This window comes from Clytia hemisphaerica, unplaced genomic scaffold (assembly GCF_902728285.1).
Source record: "Clytia hemisphaerica strain Z4C2 unplaced genomic scaffold, Clytia hemisphaerica genome assembly, whole genome shotgun sequence".
Classification (NCBI taxonomy): Eukaryota; Metazoa; Cnidaria; class Hydrozoa; order Leptothecata; family Clytiidae; genus Clytia; species Clytia hemisphaerica.
Window position 1 is genome coordinate 1,200,684 of NW_027103528.1, and position 20,386 is coordinate 1,221,069.

The 20,386-nt window shown below is 37.2% G+C and overlaps 3 protein-coding genes across 3 annotated transcripts in view; all 3 read left to right on the plus strand.

The window, feature by feature from the left end:
• LOC136799478 (signal transducer and activator of transcription 5B-like) overlaps positions 1–20,386 on the plus strand; it is a 279,436-nt gene that overhangs the window by 62,581 nt on the left and 196,469 nt on the right. The window lies entirely within an intron of this gene.
• Positions 1–20,386, plus strand: part of LOC136799481 (coiled-coil domain-containing protein 93-like) — a 112,810-nt gene that overhangs the window by 59,040 nt on the left and 33,384 nt on the right. The gene's annotated exons all lie outside the window — the stretch shown is intronic.
• The window catches only part of LOC136799477 (DNA-directed RNA polymerase I subunit RPA2-like), a 34,291-nt gene continuing 15,376 nt past the window's right edge, over positions 1,472–20,386 (plus strand). Inside the window, exons 1-2 of the mRNA XM_067056188.1 lie at positions 1,472–1,570; positions 15,108–15,185. Of these exons, the coding sequence (XP_066912289.1) occupies positions 1,496–1,570; positions 15,108–15,185 (153 nt within the window). The 5' untranslated portion in view covers positions 1,472–1,495. The remainder of the gene's footprint in view (positions 1,571–15,107; positions 15,186–20,386) is intronic.

The following is a 20,386-nucleotide window of genomic DNA, read 5'->3' on the forward strand; positions in this document are numbered from 1 at the left end:
CGAAGATCAATCGAAGGTAATTTACAATCAATTGAACCAATTCAACATAGGTTGACTATCAATCGAACGTTACTTGAACGCAATCAAACACAATCGAATATTACCCAAGAATCGGCCGTTCGATTGAGATTTGATTGCGTTCGGCAATCAAATCGCAATCATTCGATCGCGTTCGATTGCGTTCGATTGGTTCGATTGCGATTTCCGTTCAAAGTTGTTCGATTGACACCGCCTGGACATATCGATCCGTTCCGATGATCGATCCTATCGAGCGCGGACGTCTGGACTTACTTTACCCTGAATAATTTCCTTTGGAAAAAACTCACTGCTTTCGTACTTCCAAATCAAATTTCTTTGTCAAACACTCAAAGGAAATAATAAGAGCAATGACATGGCAGCTACAGCAGTGCTCACCACAAAAAAAAAACAGAAAATTTGTTTGTGTCTGATTAGAATCAGAGCAGAAGAAGAGTGCACACATAAAAAAACAATTTCATATATATTATGTCAAAAAAATGAAGATATAATTACACATGTACAGTCCGGATACCACGATACGTCAATTTTCTATTCCAGCGCTTCCACTACGTAGGATATCTTACTGCAGCCTCGTCACTCACAAAAATTTTGTAAGCCATCTTTGTTTTTGAACGTGTTTACATTGACTTGTCTCGATTGCTCAAACCAAAATAAGAGTTCTTGGAACCAAAAAGAAAAAGAGACAAAAACACGTTCAGAGCTGGGGCTATGAAGTTTGTTTTTGAAACTATATTTGAAATTTAGTAAGATATATTTTTTCTAAAAAAAAGTAAAACACATGCTGTAAATTTTTACTTTCAAATACTTTGAATTCTAGTTGTGTTCTTGATCATCGATAAATTGATACTTATTCGATATCATTTTGATCATTATTTTTGATTGACCCCCTATTCATTTTTTGATCGGCTTCTATTTGTTTTCTCCGTTTCTGTCAGGGGGTAAAATATTTCATTAAACTGCTTTTTAAGGATCATTGAGTCAAAATTATAGAATAATCATTGATTAAGAAAATACTTATATATAAAATGATTTAAAAAAGTAAAAATTTGACATCAATCAATTCTTATGTAAACACAAAAATAAAGAAAAGTTTGCTGGTTGTCCCCTTACAAAAACATTCTAATATTGAGGAAGCACGCCGGCGAGATTCAGGAAAAGGATAATTACAAGGTCTCAAAAGAAGGTTGTCTACTGCTCATTCCGACATTTTAAATTTTCCGGGGGTTTTGTTGTTTGGAATTGATTAACTAACAGTTAGGTAGGGTCAGGGTTGCTAGTAACGGCTTGTCACTGTGCCGGGTGCATACTCGGCGCCTTGGGCCCCGCAGGGTTGCTAGTAACGGCTCGAATTTCAGTCAGGTCATAAGTCGATGTCGGAATGAGCAGTAGACAACCTTCTTTTGAGACCTTGTAATTATCCTCTCCCCGAGATTCACTGTCGAAGATCAAAGTAGACATGGCTTCCCAAGATCTCAAGCATTTATCTTCTTCAGAATTTGTGGCGGGAAAGCCTCCAGATGAGCAAAACAAGGTACTTTATTTTCCTATCCACGTGGAGTATGACTTTGTAAATTCTGTTTCTTTTTCTTGGATCAAAATTCATAATCAAGCCAACATAACTTTCTTCGATGTTACAAATGACCAGAAATTTGGTTGTATATTATAGTCAGGCAGCTGAGGTCACATAAAAAAGTGCAGTAGCTACAAAGTTTGCGAGCAAACTTTAAACAGTTTTTTTCAATAGATACGACCTTTCTGAACACAAAATCATCAACCGGACTGTTTGAAAATAATTACCGGACGCGTCCGCAAATATTTTCGTATTTGATGACGTCACAAGCAAAATGAAAATTTTTATGAAAAAAAGCATAGACATATTATATACCAATCGACGCGTTTTTTGACGTAGATTAAGAAAAAGGTCAGTAACTATGTCTGGAAATTTGATAATAAAAAGTTAAAAGCTTCCGAAGTTTTGATGACGTCATATTTACACTTTCTTTAGGATCGATTTTCTCGACTTAGGTTGAGAAATCATATATATCCACTTAAAAGTCTTCTATATCGATTTTTGAGAGCTTTCGAATGGCAATCTTAGATTTCAATTTTGATAAGTTTGAATTTTTGATTTTTTTTTCGTCTCGGACAGGTAAAATCAGTCAGGAGTAATACCTTAAATAAGGCGTATACCTTGTTCAAGTAAGAATTCCAAATTTCTATTGTTTGATACTTCTTTACTTTTGGTTACTTTTGGTTGTCTTCGAGCTTCATGCTCTGGCAAGAAACTTTCTGCTTCACACCACAATGCTGCATCCATCAAACCTGAATAAGGAAGGATGTCAGCAGCTAAACAGTTTTCATGTCAAGAATGGAGTTAGAGTCGGCTCTCCTGCACCCTGTGTAACCATGAATCTGTGGCTCGTCTGGGATCGAACTGAGGTGTCTGTCTAGAGAGTTTTTGAACTTTTCGACTGTAACATTCTTCATATCTCTAATACTCTTGGGCATTGAATTGAATAATTTAGCACCTTGCACAACAAGAGTGCTATCATGTAGTTTTGAACTATGGGTGCGAACACACATCCTTCCCAATCTTGGGAGTTCCTTGAATTGAAATTTATTGTTGATGTTTGGAACCAGATTTTCAGCTATTTTCCATGTATACAGGATCCGATATCTCTCCCTTCTTCTTTGAAGTGAGTAAAGTTTTAGCTTTTTCAGACAATCCCAATAGTTTTTTGGAGTGCCAGTTATTCTTTTGAGAAATGATTTTTGGATTTCTTCTAATCTTTGGGTAGAACTGACAGCACTTGGACTCCATAGGACTGAGCAATATTCAATGACTGGAATAACCAATGATTTGTAAAGAGTAATCATTAGTTGGGGTAAACGCGAAGAGAAAGTCCGCAGAATCCAGGAAATCAAGTTTTTTGCTTTCTCAATGACTGAATTTATTTGATGTGTAAAGACAGCATCATCTGACATTAGTACTCCCAGGTCCTTCACAAATTTCTTCCTTTCGATATTTTCTCCTGAAGGGGATTTGTAGTGAGTTTGGTTTTTTATTTCTTCATCTGGACCATACCGTAGAAGTTCAAACTTTGTGTCGTTTAGTTTCATGTTGTTTTCTTCAGTCCAGTCATAGACTTTTTCTAGTTCTTTTTGAAGAATTTCAACATCCTTTGTGTTTTTGATTGATTTGGTGGCACGTGTATCATCAGCAAATGATTTCAATACACAGTACAGTACTTTTTCATCAATGTCACCAATCAATATTAGAAATATAAGAGGTCCCAATACACTGCCTTGAGGGACTCCTGAAATTACTTTCTGGGCTTTGGACTTGACACCATTTACTATTACTGTTTGATATCTTTCAGTAAGGAATGATTCAATCCATCTGTGGATTGGTCCGGATATACCCAATTGCTTTAATTTCCCAAGTACAACTGCATGATCGACTTTGTCGAAAGCCTTTGAGAAATCAAGGTAAACAACATCTGCATTCAAACCCTCATCTAATATGTCAAGAATGAGGTCGTGTTGCTCGAGAAGCTGACTAAGGCAGGATCTCCCACTTCTGAAACCATGTTGGTTTGGATTGAAAAGGTCGTTGTTGTTCATGTGATTTACAATATGATTTCTCAATATTTTCTCGAAAATTTTTATCACATGCGAGGTGAGTGCAACAGGTCTGTAGTTGGCAGCCAGAGATCTGCTTCCTCCTTTGTGAATTGGTGTTATGGTGCATTTTTTCAGTTCAGTTGGAACAAGACCTATTTCTAGGCTTTTCTTCCAGAGTAAAACACAGTGGAACGGATAACTCATCTTTGCATTTTTTGAGAAACATAGCTGGAAATCCATCAGGTCCTGCAGAAGATGATGGAGACAGCTCATTTATTGCTTTAACGATGGAGTCTTCTGTTATGTTAATCTCATCAATCTTGACGTTTGTTTTGTCTTGGTTAGGTTGTGGTTGTGGTTGCTTTGGTTTACTGAACACTTTAGCATATTGGTCGGCTAAGAGATCAGCCATTTCTTTGCTTCTTTGTGTAAGTTCTTCATTGCAATTCAATAGGGGTCCGATATTAGACCGAATTTTCGATTTCTTTTTTGCATAGGTAAAGAAATATTTTGAATTCTTTTTAATTGAGTCAATCACTTTGCTTTCCACGTGACGCTTTGACTCATTAAAAGATTTTTGAAGTTTTTTCTCAATTTGTAAAAGTTCATCTTTTATCTTGTCTTTCTTGGATTTGGAGTTGGTGTGTAAAAGTTTTTTTGTAATTTTTCTTCTTCTTTTTGTAAGAGAGTGACGGTATCTCTCAGCTTTTGATTTCGTTTTTGATGTGGTCTTGGCCTTCACGGGAACTCTGCTTTCGCATATTCTGTAGCATATGTTGTTGAAGGTTTCCAAAATAACATCTGGGTCTTCAGTATCGAACTCACTTGGCCAGTTGACATATTTGAGATCATCTTTAATAGTTTCCCAATCAATGTCATCAGCAAAATAATTCAGTGTGTTGAATTTTGTGCGTGGCTCTTGTTGATCGTCGTCCAGAAAGGAGTTTTGAACTTTCAGAGTTGTTGATACAAGTACAATTTCGTGATGTGATGTGCTTTGCAATACAGGTACTGTTGTGTAGCTGTGTATTATTTGTTCGTTGTTAGTGAAAACAAGGTCTAATGTATTTCCGTCCTTGTGTGTTGGCAAATCGATATATTGTGACATGAAGAATTCGTTGCAAAACTGATTCAAAGAGTTTAGAATAAGACGGTCGTTGATAGTACATCCTGATTTTGGAAGGCCCTCAGGCCAAGTTGCTTTTGGAAGGTTGAAATCACCTCCAAAAATGATATTTGGTACGGTTTCTAACTTTGAAAGTGCATTTTTTACACCATTGATAGGAATGATAAAATCATTTGCGGTTGAAGGATTACCATTTGCTTTGTCGTCAGGTTGTCGGTAGACTACCAGGATAGCCAGATTTTCGATGCTTGAGTATAGGCAAAGAAGTTGTACACTGGGCGAGGAGTGAGAATAGATTTTTTCGCATGAAGCTGCAATATCATCCCTGACATAAAAACAAACTCCACCAGTAAATCTGCCTCTAGATTTCTTCTTTCTTGTTGAATCACATCGGAAGGGAGCGAAACCTTCTACTTTAAGTTCTGCGTCTTTATGGTTATATAACCAAGTTTCTGACAATCCAACAAAAAGTTGGTTTTCATTACAAACATTATCTTTAATAAAGGGAACTTTGCTGGGTACTGTTTGTGGACAAAGCCCTTGTATGTTAAAAAATGCAAAGCTATTCACTACTGGAATGTTTGCATTGGGTTGAATGGTAGTTGAGGGATTTGGAATGGTGGTCTGAGCGGTAGTCCTTGTGGGGGTATCAGATGAGTCTGTTGTGGAGGTATTTGGTGAGTCTGTTGTTGAGGTAATTGATGAGTCTGTTGTAGGTTTTGTACTTGAAATTGAATGTCTTGGATTTTCTGTCCCAGTGTTTCCAGAATTTCTTCCTTCAACAGACGAATCATATCTAAAAATTTCTATTTAGGAAGTAGTGGGAATATTTTCCAAACTAGAAAAAAGGGCACTCTCTCGTCTATACCATTGGAAAGAGCACGAGAAACTGAATTCCCATGGTGATTTTTAGAAAATTCCACAGCCGGAATTGATCACAATCTTCAATTTTAAAACAACCTTAAAGTCTAGTCTACATGAAACGAAATCGGCTTTTTTAAAGGGTGTAGAAAGAGCTTTACACAAAAAATACAAAACAATTTAAAATGGTACCCGACGTTTTTTCAAGAAACCTTTAAAAATACCTTGAACAAGGTACCCCTACCTTAAACAAGGTATATGCATGTACCTTGTTTAAGGTACATCCTAAATAAGGTATACACCTTGTTTAAGGTATTATTAACTATTCTTCTTTGCTTCCTGTCTTCTTCCCCTGAATTTATGGTTCCAAACCTAGTTCCAAAGATAAAACAAAGATGAAAAAAGATTCCATCTGTAGATTTTGATAATTTTTTCACTACTTGGTCAATCAAGGACTCCTCTTTCCTTTGTGCTAAAATTCAACATGCCCTTTTTCCTTGACACATTTAAAATCGATGTTTTTTGAGGAAATCTTAAAAAATACCTTGAACAAGGTACCCCTACCTTAAACAAGGTATATACATGTACCTTGTTTAAGGTACATCCTAAACAAGGTATACGCCTTGTTTAAGGTATTACTCCTGACTGAAAATTGACGTTACGGACATAAAGGAAAAGCGTTCTAACTTTTTATAGCAAAATTTTCAGATATGGTTACTGACCATTTTCTTAATCTACGTTAAAAAACGCTTCGATCGGTATATAATATGTCTATGTTGGTTCTCAAAATTTTTTCAGTTAGCCTATGGGCACGCATGACGTCATCAGGTACTAAAATATTACCAGACACGTCCGGTAAGTAATTACAACAACTCCGGTTGATGGTTTCTAGATATTTAGGTTGTATATTTTCAATCAAAAGTGGTTTGGGATTGTTCGCACCCCGTCCAATTTTTTTGTGACCTCAGCTGCCTGTCTATTAGCTACTTTTTTGTTATAGCCAGGAAGCAGAGCCCCAAAAAATACAAACAACACTTAATGTCCAGTGTAGTAGCGTAGAATGGGTAAAACTTTTAACCACCAGACAATATCCAAAGCAAAACAAAGATCAGTCTGGTCAGTCTAAACTTAAACTCCAATATTAGGATTAGAAACTAGGCTAGTCTTACCTCTTATCTTTCCCTTTTTACTACAAAACAATGCTGACAAGCTGACACAACACATTGACAAGTATATAATCCCTGACTAAGAGAAGTTTGTATCAAAATCTGCAACAAAAAGGAAAGTGATCTCTTCTACTGATTGCCAGATGGTGTCAATCGAACGAATCGAAAGCCGAATCAATTGAACGCAATTGAACACAATCGAATAATTGCAATTCGATTGTCGAACGCAATCGAATCACAATAGAATATTACCTAGGATTTGCCGTTCGATTGCTTCAATTACGTTTGATTACGTTCGATTGATTTAGATTTTATTCGCTTTTGTACAATACTTTAGCGATCGGCTGGCGTCGCTAAAAAGTTGGGACTGAGTGATCCAATTTAATTTAATTGTAATCAAACTCATCGAACGTTATCGTAATCAAACGAAATCGAATATTAATCGATTGCAATTGACAATCAATATACCTTTTTTCAACAAAGAGGACGTCCTGTTGAATAATTATGTAGTCCAGCCATAAAAACAATGATAGAGCCATGCATAATTACAGTATGCATGCATATTGTAATAATTATGCATGGTTTTATCATTGTTATCATTGATATCATCCATTAGGGGGTAATGTTTTTTTTCTGGAATGGCCCAATTGAATATTACCCAGGAATTGGCCGTGCAAGGCTGAAAGCCACATGAATATGGTTCATCCTATAAAAGGAAGTTCATTCTATGGTGGCCTATCTTGAAGTGAAGGTGGTTGAACAAAATGTTTTTGGCAATTTGATGTAACTGCCTAGAGCTCCTTCGCAGCTGTTTATAAAATTTCCACCAATGAGGTTGCTGCATTTCAAAGGGCCTTTCTTTTTGGCACATGTGGCCTCTCAGTGCCTTGCACAACGGGCGGCTGTAAAACCCCACCCTTCATATACTTGTTTCAATATGTGATCTGTGGCTTAGGATTTTTCTCATCTTCAATTTACAAAAGAAACGGGAATTTGATGCGAGAGTTGGATTGTTAACAAAGTGCCATAAAAAATCATTGAATAAAAGAAGAACTTAAAATCTTAATTATCTTCATTTTGAAGAATAGGTGCAAAAAAGTGAAACATAGAAAAGTTTCATTTTTCATTGCATTAATCCAAATGGGGGATTAGGAAAATTTTCTATGTTTAGTTTTTTGCACAAACCCCTGTAACTATGGGCGAGCACCTTGTTAAGATGTTGGCTTGAAATCAAAAATGAAACCACTCAAAACAAAAATAAAATCGGCCCGTACTCGAAATCCCGTAATCTTGATATACAAGTTAAAGTCTAAACTGCTGGTGGGTCCCCTGCATGATAAGATAGATAGATTGATAGATATATATATATTTTACCAGGATATACCGTGAGATTGTGTACAACTTGCATCAGTGTAGGCTAACATGCATAGCCCTCAAATTGTTAAACAGGTATTTACCAACCTAGTGATTGCTGATCCTTGCTTGACCGGATGCAATATAAACCAATATAATAAGTCTTCACCAACAGAAGACTTGATGAACACAATCCAACTTGAACCAACACAAGAATCAATATGAACGATGATCAATATCAATTGATCCAAATACCATTTACAGAATACACATAAAGCCCCACTAGCTATCATATATTATTCTTTATCACTTTGTATTATTCATCTATAAGGTAGAGATTAACAATCTCCCCTTTCTTTGTCTTTTTGTATTTTTAACAAAGTCATATTTAACCAACAAAATCAATTTCGTTCCCATCCCTGGTGACCCCCTGCAAAGTGCAGTTTCTACCGTGTCTTGGCAGGATAGTTGAACGACAAAGTTTTCAATATATACATTATATACATCTTTGAACATTTACCATTTCGTTTCGTTTCTTCTCTTCATATCTTTCTTTTTCTTTTTCTTTTTTTTTTTTACTCATTTTTGTTGGTTGTTTTTCATAAAAGAAGAGAAAAGTATATACATCATTATTAACAGGTAAATTTATACATTAAAGCTGATTCGTTGTCAACACATTGACAATCGAAGAGGTATTAGCACCCTTCTTCGTTAAGCAATCAGCTAATTGAGATTTTGAGGGAACCCAAACAAGTTTTGAAATCTCATTATTTTGCAACATTTCACGATTGATTGCAACGTCAACTCGTAGTCTTTTTAGGTGATTGATGTCTTTCAATGGTGGAAGCTTGATCATGACATCATTTTGTAATTTCTTCAACACTTTATTAAGATTAGCATCTAGGATGTCGGCTACAGTAGCATTCTTCATCTTTGATGCAAGTTCACAGCAATCAAACAAAATATCTGGTCTGGTTTGCGTAGCAGCCCAATTCATCTGACCAACCAGCATACGTAGCTGCTTTGTTTCACCACTTCCTAGTGGTAGATTCCTTTGGGTTTTTCTCTCTTTGCTGACAGGAATAGGCTTTATTGATTGACAGTATCGCGTTTGTTCAATTTAGATTCCATTCTTTGTCTGTGTGATATTGAGTCCAAGATACTTGAACGAACCAGTTTCTTCTGTTCCAACCTCAAACGTTTGTTTGAATGGTTGGATAACTTTCTGCACAAAATCCATGGTGCCCCCCCCCCCCAGAAGAAATCGTCTACATGAATGACAATTATCCCTTGTAGACTTCCATTCTCGTGAGAGTAGAATAATCCTGCATCGTGTTTGCAACATCGAGCCCCAAATGATGCCAAAACCTCTTTGACACGCAGGTACCATGCTCTTGGTGCATCTGACAGTCCGTACACACAAACATTCAGTTTCCAGATGTTTTTGTTTTCAACTTCTGGTGGGGGCTTAATGAACACATCCCTATCGATTTGTTTGCCTTGGAGAAAGGCTGCACGAACATTGATGCTGTTACATTTCCATCCATTTGTCATCATCAAGGTTGAAGCAAGTCTCAAAGCTTCTTTACTACAGGTTGGTGAATTGACTTGAAACGAGCTGTCTTCTTCAAACCCTCTGCCACCAATCTAGATTTGATTGATTTCTTTCCATCAATATACTTTTCAGTGAACACCCATCTTGTTGACACACACTTTTGCCCAGCATCGGGAACTTCTTGGTAAACGTTGTTTCTTCTCCAATTTGCCAGCTCTTTTTCTTTAGATTCGTTCAGCAAAACTGGGTCAACATCCATTCCGTTGACAGAGTAAAAGACGGTTTCAGCTTCTTGGGAATCCTCAATTATTGCACCATTTGTGCCATTAGCTTCCTCATCACTTGATTCATTTGGATGCCATTCTTGAACACTGTTCTTCCAATCAATGCACTCGACTGTATTGTCTTCATTTTTAATATTGAGCCAATGTTTGTATTTTCCATTTGCTTTACCAGCCCGAGAAATGACTTATACAGTTTTCCAATTGGTATCATCCTTTGGAAGATATTTAACTTTTTGTTTTGGTTTTGGTAGTGTGACATTTTTCTGTACCACACTATCTTGCATTTGTCCAGCTACTGATCTAGCGATATCATTCTCTTCAGTTTGTTGCTCAACATTGTTTGTCAGTGTTATTTCTTGTGTGTCATCATCATCGGAATCGCTGTCCACACCTTGAGTGAGTTATACGCTTTTTCTTTTATAAGAATAACTTCTATAAGAATATCAGGGTGAGATTTCGGGTTTAAAACAATAGGCCTATTGTTTAGAACAATAGAAAAATAAGAATAATGCTTACCCTCAACCAAAGTACACTATTCTTATAAAAAAAAAAGCGTGTAATGGTGCATCTGGATTTGGTACATCCTCCTGATTTCTTGGTGGGTTGTATTGAACTTCTGACTTCTCGAGCATGAGTCGGCAAGGGTGTACACGCACATACACAATTCCATGTTTAACCAACACCTGTTGACCATCTTGCCCAATTACTGTACCCAGACCTTTCCATTTCGGATCACTTTTCCTTTTGTAATACACTGAGTCCTGAGTAACATATTTCACATCCACAGAACTTCCAACATTGTGTCGCAGAGCTCTTCGAATCTTCTCTGATGCTTCAGAAGCTACAAAGGCCTTTCTTGCTGAGTGCATGGCGTTTAAGTTGTCACGTACGACTTCACTTGTTGTCTTTCCTTCAAGCGCAGGTAGTTTGTCGGTAAGTACTGATGGGAAATTTGGATTTCTACCAAAAACAAACTGATTAGGACTGAAACCATGGATATTGTGTAATGCATTCTTTGCGCTAACTGCCCACGATAATGTGATTCGTAATTCACAATCTACATCCCTCACAATCTTGGTAACATTCTCTCCAATGATTCCATTATGTCGCTCAACCAATCCATTGCTCCATGGACTTTCAGCAGCTGTAGTCTTGATTTTGATATTGAGATTTTCACAAAAATCTTGGAACTCTTGATTGTCGAACTCACCCCCATTGTCAACAAGAAACTTATTTGGGTAACCAAAAATTTTTATCCAGATGTCAAATAACTGTCCAACGATAACTTCTTTCTTCTTGCTCTTGATGACCGATGATGCACTGTACCGAGTTGCATGATCAACTAGATGCAAAAACCATGTTTTAGAGGATCCTTCTTTCCACTCCTTCAAGTCCATAGCAACAGTTTCATTTAAGTGATCGACAAACCAACAACATGTCTTTGGGGTGTCTTTTTGTACACTTGACATATCTTGCAAGACTCGCACACCTTTTTCAGAACGTCAATATTTTCTTGATCATCAACGCCAGCATCTTTCAAAAGACTTTTGATTCGGTGATAGGGCGCATGACTAAACTGTCTGTGTAGTTTTTGCATCATTCCTTTCTTCTCTTCTACTGAGTTTGCAGAACCAAATAGAGCCAAACTATCGCATTCAGATTGTCTGTTGCTGTTGAGATCATTTGTGCAATATCCAAGGGGGATGCAATAGTGACCAGAGGTTGTCCAAAAAATTGTGACGTTGTCGTGGATGAAATCAATATTCATTTCAGCCTTTTTCATGGCATTTTTGCTCAAAAGTAAGGGTAAGTCTCCATCGATGACATCAGTTTCGATAAATACATTCTTTCCTCCAATGTATGCTAGTACCTTTACTTTCTTCAAGGATTCCACACTATCTCCATTGCCAAACTTGAAGCTTGTGCTGCTTTTGAATTCCTTCACGGTTGATAGTTGATTTTTGTCCAGTGTCTCTAGATAGCATCCAAGCCACGTTTTCCACATACATTCTTTGTACAACAAGAGTCCAACACTGCTGTGCCAAGGGTTTCTCCCACAAACTGCTTTAAAGTGTCACTAAATAAGGCTATCTCGTCATCTTCTTTGCTCTTGTTCTTGTGCTTCATTAAATTGTCATATGAATCAGGACAATCCCTGGCCAAATGAAACACTGATCCACAAACCATACAAGTTGAAGGGGCACCGTCTGGTCCAGCTGGGTTTTGTCTTGGTTTTCCATCTTGATGTTGATGTCTTCTTTCCGTACCACCATGCTGTCCACGACCTCCTCTACCTCTAAAATTGAATCGTCCACGATTAGGTCGAGATCTTCCACCACGATTTGATCTATCACGGTAATTTCCATAGTAAACTTCTTCCGCTTCCTCGTCTCTGCTTGTTGTCTCAATGTCATCTCATCTCGCGACTCAAACTTCACCTGATTGTTTACAGCACCTACATCCTTGCTCTTGTTTGAAGATACCGAGAGGCTCAAATCTCCAAAAACCTTGCGTAGTTGGTCTTTCATTGAATTGTAAGATACCTCAGTCATTGTTGCTCTAATTAACTTTTCGTGTGAATCTGAGATGTTTGCATTATTGAGGAACTCGTACGCTAAGATACCATCAGGAAGAATCATTTCGTAAGCTTTGGCTTTGTTGTACAGACGCTCAAACTCAACAACAAAATCTGCAATTGGCATATCATTGGGTCGTTTAAACTTCCGAAAACTGTCATATGCTTGAAACGAGAGTTGCAGCTTATCTTTGAGATACAGTTTATCTAGTTGTGCAAGCACCTTGCTCACACCATCATCTTTATTTAACTCGTCCACCTCTAACTCCAGCGCAGCTTCCCTTGCTTTGCCTTCAAGAGATAATAAAATTGCCAAGCCTTGCTTCTTCTTCTCCAACGAAGTGAAGAGCTGCCAAATGGTTATTTCCTTCTTCCAGTTTTCGTAAGGAACATCCTCCTTCAATGCCGGCGGGGCTTTGATCTCATTCTTGTTTGCCATGGTGGATCGTTGTTTCCTCTGCTACCAAATGGGTCCATTTGTTTCATCACCATTTATGACACTTATGCCACTTATGCCACGTTTTTCCCATTTGTTTCATCAAAATGTGTTCAAAAGTGTTAAAAAAGACTTACATTTTTACCACCTTAATTTACATTGGTCATTTGTGTTCTTTGTGTCAAAAGTGGAAGTTTGCCAAGCTTTTCCAAGCAAATAGAATTTCGCATTTGTTTCTGCATTCTGGGTCAAAAGTGGAAGAATGTTATTGTAAATGGCGGCAATAATCGAATGCATAATTACGATGCGTTTCACTTTCGTTTTCTTGTTAGTTTGTTTATATTTCCGACATAATTTATGCGGCCATTATTGACGTAACTAAGAGTTCGCAAAATGGTAGGCTTTTGCCATTTTTAACACAGTTTCCATTTGTTTCACACGATGGTGGCATTTGGGGAAAAGATGGCAAAAATGGAAGTTTTGAGGTAAGAAACAAATGGACCCAATGTTAAACAGGTATTTACCAACCTAGTGATTGCTGATCCTTGCTTGACCGGATGCAATATAAACCAATATAATAAGTCTTCACCAACAGAAGACTTGATGAACACAATCCAACTTGAACCAACACAAGAATCAATATGAACGATGATCAATATCAATTGATCCAAATACCATTTACAGAATACACATAAAGCCCCACTGGCTATCATATATTATTGTTTATCACTTTGTATTATTCATCTATAAGGTAGAGATTAACACAAATGAATGACCTGGCTGGTCATTAAAATACAACTACGCAGCTCCGCTCGCAGCTCTACTCTACCATTTTTGTTTTGATATAACTTTGTATTTTAATGACCAGCCAGGTCATTCATTTTGAGGGTCATGCATGTTAGCCTCCACTGATGCAAGTTACCCAATCTCACGGTAAGACTCCTAGGAAATATTTACATATGTAAAGTATAAGCAATAACTAAAGCATATACAATGTTTTTCTTTTTTAATAAAAACTAAAAATACCTTGAACAATGTTTTCCATTTATTGAATGAGTAATACATGTCAAAATATACGTGCTGAAAAAGTTTATCAGCAAGACGGAGGTCTTGTTTTAGAATTCAAACTTGATTGTTGAAAATGAAACGGAAGGTGGGCCCATGAAATAGTAACCGAATACTAGAGTGCCAAGGGGACCTTTGGAATAAGACGCAAAAATGTTAGAGGTTCAGTTGTCCAGAGTCTGAGAAAGAGAGAAGAAAGATAAATAAATAAATAGAAAGAAGTATATATAGTCAAAGAAGTATTGAACCTTCAACTATTCAAAAAATGTAATAAACAAAAAGAGACAAAACAATACCAACAAGAGGACACAACAACACAACATGCTCAGGATGAATATTCATAAAATGGAAAACAGGTGTGTGATATCAAATGATGACCAAAGATCTAAACTATTTGAACATAATTCTGATGGAACAGAAAAACAGAAATGGGACAATGGTGTATTCTTCGGAAGTATCTCAAAAGCAAAAATGCACAGCATGATCTAAATCAACCAAAAGGAAAGAAGCAACTCAATGTGAGAAAAAGTAAAAATAAACACAAATAAAAGTGACTTGATATGAATCAATTAAATATATTCAACGCTGTCGCTCCTGAAATCATTAAAATTTTGGTAAAAACAGCCTTTTTAGTAGGACCACAACAGAAGAGGATACCTTTTCAGGTGATGGGGATGACAGATTGTGTAGAAATTGTAACAATATTTCACATCAAAATTTTAAAATGTGTTAACAAGGACAAGTAAGCGAAAAGCTCTAGACAAAAAGGTACAGTCTAGATTAATTAACTATCATGAAAGGTATTATATTTAAAGGAAAAACTAATTGGTACAGATTGGTAAAAGGGAAATCAGTTAAATTATTGATTTTGAAATCACTGTGTGGAAATTACTTCCAGTCATCTGCCAGGGAAACATTAACAGGAAAACATTAGCAGGGTAAATGGGAAACATCTGTCAGAGAAGTCAGTTGTAGTTGCCAGATTATTTAGCTTATTTTCAACTCCGATCTTTTTTTTTACAGCACTTGCAAGACTTTGTATCGCCCCACATTGATTCGTTCAACTATGTACTTGATAATGGACTCAAGACTGCAGTACAGGTATGTCTTTCGTTAAAAACTCATTATTTATTGTCATTATATTGTTACTTTAGTAATTGTTTTTGTCTTTGATAACATAAACATGAGAAAGTAGGATGAGATACTTGGGTTAATCAGTAAATGGCTTTAGAGCATTCCACCAGCCCAAATATCGACTACTTTTTGGTGAAAATTAACAACGTTTACCTGGTCTGGACAGTAAAGTATGCTTTTCGAAATTCTTTGCATTTTGGATATATCTTCTCTTCTTACAAGCTCTAACAACAGTTTTACATGAAGACTATGTTGCTGCATCAATTTGGTCTTGCTCTAAAGCCATCTACAGATGACCATGAAGAAATGATAATTCAAATCAAATGATTCATTCAAACCTATTTCAATAGGTTGCTGGAGAAGACCAAGCCGGGACAAGTGATATTCAAACCAACAATATCAACTCCACAGAAGTACAGAGCCAAGAGCAAAACATTGCGATAGAACTAGCAACTACCCAAACAGATGGCCAAAATGTATCGAACCAAGAGGCCGCAACAGTTTTATCAGCTGACTATATGAACATTCTTGATGTTGTACTTGACAACAATAAAGACTCACTAACGGAAGGGGCTCTTGGTGAAAATTCTACCATTGTTTTGGCGGGAATGGGTGCTGCTGGAAGCACCATGGTGGCTGTCTCGCAAACAGATGGCTCAACTATTACACTGACACCAGAGCAAGTTGCTGCTCTGACAGAAGCTGCAGCAAGAGGAGAAACTGAAATTTCAATCATCAATTCTGATCAACCACAGCCAACTGTCCAAGAAACAGAAAAGATCATTCTTCCTGACGAAAAATCATCTGAGAGTATTACTGAAACTCAACCTCAAGATAATGAGTTGAACAGAGACATTGATTTTGTGGATGAACCAAGTGTGAGCAGTAATGACCTCATTTCTATGACACAAATCCCAAGCACATCAACTTCTGGAACAGCATCAGAGAAAGCAGATAAATCCCTAAAGTTCAAGTGCGATGAATGTGGCAGACCTTATGTTACCAAATCAGCTTTGAAAAATCATCTACGACTGATTCACAATAAAGAGCTGGACCTTTCCCTACAAAAAGCTTCAAGTAAATGCATTTATCCAGGTTGTGATAAGATCTTCTACCATAGACAAAAGATGATTAATCATCTTAAAGATGCTCACAATGTCACTTGCGTCCAAGAAGATTTAGTGTTCAACACTTGGGAAGAGTTCCTTGACTGGAAGGAAAAAGAGGAGGATGCCAACTTTGTACACTTTTCCAAAAACTCAACGCACACAAATGCAAAGAACTATATGCTAACGAATTTTACCTGTCAAAGAGAAGGGAAAGCTGGTTACAAATACAAAGGGGGTCAACAAAAGAAATATAAAGATCTTGTAATAGGAGAGAAGATATGTCCTGCAAGAATGAGAGCAAGACTTGATAAACCAACTGGTCGAGTCACAGTTCAGTATTGTAAATCACATAACCATAAACTTAGTTTCCAAGACTTCTTGTATAGAAGAATGCCTGATCGGTTAAGAAACGAGATCAGACAAAAGCTTGCTGTTGGGATGACTTCTGAAGAAGTTTATAAAGAGCTGAAGAGTGCTGATAACTTGAGAGAAAACAGAGGAGAGAGATTTACTCCATCAAAGAGGCAATTTGTAACACTTGTGAATATAAAAACAATTGCAAAGCGAATGAACATCAAAGAGCCAGGCATGTCCAAAAACTTTGCTTTGGAACCAGAACCACTTGCAATCCAGATACAAAAGTTGTTAGATGAAACGTACCAACCAGTGCTTCTATACAAAGAACAAGGCTCCAAAGCTGAAGTTGGACCAGAAGAAATAGACAATGTAGCTGGATCACAAGATCTTTCAATGATTGCTATTCAAACTAAGGAACAGAAAGATATGTTTGTCAAGCATGGCTCCAAAATTGTGTTCATTGATATCACAGAAGCAATCATCTCGCCAAATCAATACATCATCACACTGAAAGTTCTGGACGAATACAACAAAGGCTACCCAGTCGCATTCCTCATTAGCAACTCAAGAGATGAAACTGTCCTATTCTACTTCTTCCGGGAAATCCAAAATCGTGTAGTGAATGACAATGTGAAAGTCAATGCTGTGATGACAGAGAATTCTTGCAATGAGTACTACGCCTTCCGTAGTGTTTTCGGGGAAGATGTCAAGCATCTACTTTGCAAATGGAACCTCCATCGTGCTTGGTGTCAAAAGATCCATGAAGAATGTGCTGGAGATGAAGCTCTTCAACAAGAACTTTATTTCATCTTTGTCACCATGTTGGAAGAAATGGAACTTACCAAGTTCGAAAGCATAGCAACTGAATTTGTCAACAATTATCAAAATAGATGTCCCAATTTCATCACGTTTTTCATGACTAACTATTTGAGTCAACCTGAAGTTTGGGCATCCTGTTACAGGAACAACCCTTTGGCAGATTGCGATGAAGTCCTGTATGCTGATCGAATTCACGAGCGAGTGAGGAAAGAAATCAAAAACAATCGTCGTGTGAAGTCACTGGACGATATGCTGGATATGCTATTAAGGTTTGAGCATGATGATTATTTCAACAGAGGATTGAACTTGATGTTGAATCCTCCAGAACCTCATCTTATCCAATCAGAACACATTCTTGGCATGAAGATCAACAACACATCAGTGCTGAAAACAGATGGCTTGTCAAAACCACCAAACGTGACCCAGCCGACCTACAGAACATGAAAGAGGAGACGTTTATTATTAATTGGCAAGCAGATATCTGTGAGAAAGATTTTTGTAGAGAGCGCTGTCTGAAACTCTCTTGTTTTGGTTTGTGTGGTCATCTATACACATGTTCATGTGATGGAGATCCTGTCACTCCTTGTCGGCATATTCATAAAGTCCACAGCATGAGGATTGGTGTCAGCCAATTTCATAACAACACTGATGAACAGAAAGATGAAACTTCAAAACCATCTGAAGCAACACTTATTAGTAGTACTGTCAATACTGCTGATGCTGCAAATATTGCAAAACCAAAACCATCAACCAGAAAGACTGAAACAGAGAAGCTCAACCTTGTAAACCCAGGCAATTCAAATACTGAACTGGACAAACAGAAACGTGAGAAGATCAAAGAAATCAAGATGGAAATGGTCAAATTGTATCGATTTTTGGAAAGTGACAATATTCAGAAGTATTCTTTGGATTTCATTGAAACTGGTTTGAAGAAAGTTTTGGATGAGTGTAATGTGATTGATAGTATCGGAGCAACTCAAGTCAAATTATCAGAGGTTGTCAAAGGAAAGAGGAAGCGAACAGAGAAATATGCTGAAGAATTCGAAAGCATGGTCAGGTCAGCTAAAAAGAAAAAGACAATGGGCACCAGTGTTCCTGTCATCGTTGAGATTGAGCCAAACCCTTCCATTTACAACACATTCAGAAAGCGGATTACTGGCAGTACTGAAGAAACACCTGAAGACCGAATGTTACGTCTAGCAAAGTCAAAGAACACTTGTGTCAACATTGCCAATGATGAGAAATATCGTAGAACACTAAGTCAGAAAGTTACATCAACTGCAGGAGTCTATATTGCAAAAGAGGGTGACGACGAAGCAATGACTGTTGAGGGCTCAGAACATCCAATAGAATATGAAGAACCAGATGAAAATGATGGAGGAGAATGGACACCAAGATACATCAAAAAAGGAAGACGTGGTCGACCTAAAAAGAAACCACTTGCAAAGACCACCACCATTCGAATCAAACAAGAAGAAAAGACCATCCCACCACTCACCTCCGTCGATAACCCAACACAACCAATAATATCAAATGGACCGCACTCGTTGACCATGTGTGACATCAAAGCAATTGATACCAGTATGTCAGATGAGGAGAAAATCAAAATGAAGGAGCTAATGCCCACATACACCCATGGATGCCTCACCAATTCCGTTGTCAATTCGTATCTTTACAATCTTGCACAACGTTTTCCTGTCCTCTACCTAACGATCGAACAAATGGAAGCCCTTGCTGCAAACACACCTTATATTTCTCGCTATTGGAACGTTGAAGATGTCAGTGGACCAAACAAGAAGCGTTTTGTTGTAGCACCTTGGAGAAACAACAATCGCCTCGTTGCATTTATTCTTGATCTTCTTAATGAGACTATTATTTACTTAGACCCTGCTAATCTTTCAGACGAAAGTGAGGAGTATGTTAAAACTTTACAATCTACGCTTGCTGGATTGATGGTTGTTGAGATACCTTTTGATCAAACTCGTCCAGCACCTCAAACTTGGACTCTTGCATCTTTAGAAAAAGTGATTGAGAGTGAAGCTCGTAACTATTCAGTTCGTTGTTTATGGTACATTTACCGTGTTTGTAATGACATGTCATTAAGTGATGAGTGTGCTGATATGGCTATTTTCAGAAATAAAATTTATGTGGATGTTGCAGGGCATAGCATCGATAGTGTTATAAAAACCATTTGAACTTTTTCTCTTCCTATTCAGAACTCTATGAAAAGGACTACAAGCTGAAACTTTGTGTATTTTGAAAGCTTATACTGATAAATGATGAATGCTAGTTTTTTTATAGTCTTGTGTGGCTTCCGTGCTACACAAAATGCTTTTCGAAATTGACCTGGATTGACATTAACTTTCTGTCCGAAATTTCTAACAACCTGACTTCCTTGCTCCGTTGCTGTTTGTTGATATATTAAAAAGGGTGTAAAAGTTCCATTTTTGCTTGTGTTTTTAAATTCTTTGAGTTTGTAAAACACCCTGTAGCTTATGTTTCGTTTTATTGAGAAAAAGAGTACCTTTCGTGATTAAGATCATTTTTAGAGGCTAGAAATAGACAGGTTTTTTCAGTGCATCTTTTTGTAATAACTTTATTTTATACTTATCCTTGCCAAGCCACTAAGGCACAGCTGTTTTTGAACAAGAAATCTTCAATTATGTATTCACTTATTTGATAAACCCCTTTCATCCCATTGGCTTTGGTAAACCTTTTTTCATTGTGTCATCAAATAGTTGTTACCTGCTGGTTGCACCGCGAATAAGTTTAGCACTTTAATTTCAATTTTCTCAAGTTTCATTTTTTAAATTTGTATTAAAAGGAATCGATTTGAAAGAGATTTTGGTGGGTCACTTGTGACGAAACGAATTAAATATTAAC